The sequence below is a fragment of the Olea europaea genome, unplaced genomic scaffold, assembly GCF_002742605.1.
Source record: "Olea europaea var. sylvestris unplaced genomic scaffold, O_europaea_v1 scaffold15466, whole genome shotgun sequence".
Classification (NCBI taxonomy): domain Eukaryota; kingdom Viridiplantae; phylum Streptophyta; class Magnoliopsida; order Lamiales; family Oleaceae; genus Olea; species Olea europaea.
Genome location: NW_019233062.1, coordinates 1 through 1922, shown reverse-complemented (window position 1 = coordinate 1922; position 1922 = coordinate 1). Strand labels below are relative to the sequence as shown.

General features: G+C 33.6%; 1 protein-coding gene across 1 annotated transcript; it reads right to left on the bottom strand.

Annotated features, from left to right (window-relative positions):
- Positions 1 to 400: 400 nt before the first annotated feature.
- LOC111376680 lies at positions 401 to 1151 on the bottom strand. The gene is made up of 2 exons (XM_022999649.1): positions 729 to 1151; positions 401 to 610 (listed from the first exon to the last, which is right to left on the bottom strand). Exons 1-2 carry the CDS (start codon positions 1032 to 1034, stop codon positions 515 to 517), a joined length of 402 nt encoding a protein of 133 aa, XP_022855417.1. The 5' UTR covers positions 1035 to 1151; the 3' UTR covers positions 401 to 514.
- Between the last annotated feature and the right edge of the window lie 771 nt (positions 1152 to 1922).

The following is a 1922-nucleotide window of genomic DNA, read 5'->3' as shown; positions in this document are numbered from 1 at the left end:
ACAACAATCACTCGTCTTTTTCACCCTCGTATCCTCTTGTCCAAAACCCATCAGCTCCAATATAAACTAATTAGCATTACATGTAATCAGGATCTGTAACTGGAAAGAAAGTAATCACAATAGTTAAATCAGTTTTCAAAATCAAGAAATAACCAGAAGCCTAACAGAATCCATGAATGTCGAAACCTATGGCGCACTGACACGGACATGTGTATGATTGAAAAAAGTACCGACACGACACATTGATTAAATTCTTTAAAAATATTCATTTATATTGTACAAGTTTAGTTTTATATTTGTTATTAATTTTTTTTATTGAAATCTTTTAAATATGAGTACCTATGTGTTATTTATTAAAGTTATAGGTTACAAATATACAATATTTTTAATGAAAAGTGAAAAATATTTTCGGTAGTGTCCGAGGAGCATTGACTTGTGTCGAATACAGACACGCTACCCTAATTGAAATGAAATCGAAACCATTAGAACATACTCCACAACTCACCATAGTAATCTAACCTTCAATTTGCTGATTATTTGCACAGATAAAGAAGCAAACCAATCCCGCTCCAAAGCAAAGAAGATAAAAGATGTCCGTCCACGATTTAGGCTGTTAACCATGGAAATTTAATCGACCATCAATTCACCAATACCATAAAAAATCAACTAAAATCCAATATATAACAAAAATATGAACAATAATAACAAAAATGAGGGAACAGAAATACATCACGGCTCCAGTGGCCCCATTCCATATCATCAGAACTCTCGCCATCATTACTCTTTCCAGAATTGCCCTCCGACGATCCAGTTGCATTTGAATTTGATTGATTAGAAGTCGTGCATAGAAACCTGTAATTAATTGCAGCAAAATTCGGGGACCTTCTGTATACATTATCTAAGCCAAACTCCGGCTTGAAAGGACGGGTACTTTCGGGAAGCCTGTGAAATGAGGGTTTAGTTAGACGGCATTGAGCAGTAATGGCGCCATAGATACTGCGCAGAAGTAACCTTCGAGTAATTGATGAAGCCATTGGCACTGGTAATGTAATTCTTCGTTTGGGGTTTTGGGTTTGCGAAACCCTAATGCATGGGGTTTCCCATGGGTTGCGTTAGGTTTTATAAGACTTTGGGTTCATCTCAACTTTAATTAATTAATTTCTCGTAGGATTATAAGCAAAGAACGTTCCTATGTTTGGAGTTCAGTGTACAAAAGTTCCTACATTTCATTTCTTTGCATCTTCACCCCTATTTCTAACTTTCATTGCGAAAATCATCATTTCCATCAACTTTTATCCAATTTCTCGATAAAAATATGTGAAATGAATATACCCTCATATTTAAATAAAAAAAAAAAAACAAAGCAAAGAAAAATAAAGAACTAATTACAATCACACTCCCAAATTTTTAAAAAATACAAATGAATCTCAAATAAATTATCAAAAAATTTAAAAATAATAATAATAAAATTCTCGTCCTTTCTTCCTAGAATTCCACTTTGAACCCTTGTCTTCTTTTTCAAGAATAGCTGAAATGGGAACCCTACTAGAAAGAGAATAGAAAGGACCTTCAAAAAAGAGGAATCTTTCGTTACTAGAACCCCTTTCCTTTTTTCCTCCTCCTCCTCGACCACCACCAAACTTTTAATTGATTCACAGATCCCGCGAGGAGCATATATGTAGTGGGTAGGTGATTTAAACATTTAATTTTCCAGCTTTAGTTGGCTAATTTTTGTCACTTGATGGCATGTTAAATCAGCATGATTTCATTGTACATGGTAGGTTCTTTTTGTAATTAAGAAAGAACAGACTATGAATTCAGCCCCCGTTTTGTAATAACAAAGTTAAATTAAAAATAAATTATAATAATCAAACCTCGGAATGGGAGTCAAAGATGTCAAAAAAAAAAAAAAAAAAGGAAAA

Coding starts and splice junctions, on each gene's coding strand:
- LOC111376680 (XM_022999649.1), bottom strand. CDS start 1,034: ATGGCTTCATCAATTACTCGAAGGTTACTTCTGCGCAGTATCTATGGC. Junction 611..728: donor GGGGCCACTGGAGCCGTGAT/GTATTTCTGTTC, acceptor CATGGTTAACAG/CCTAAATCGTGGACGGACAT.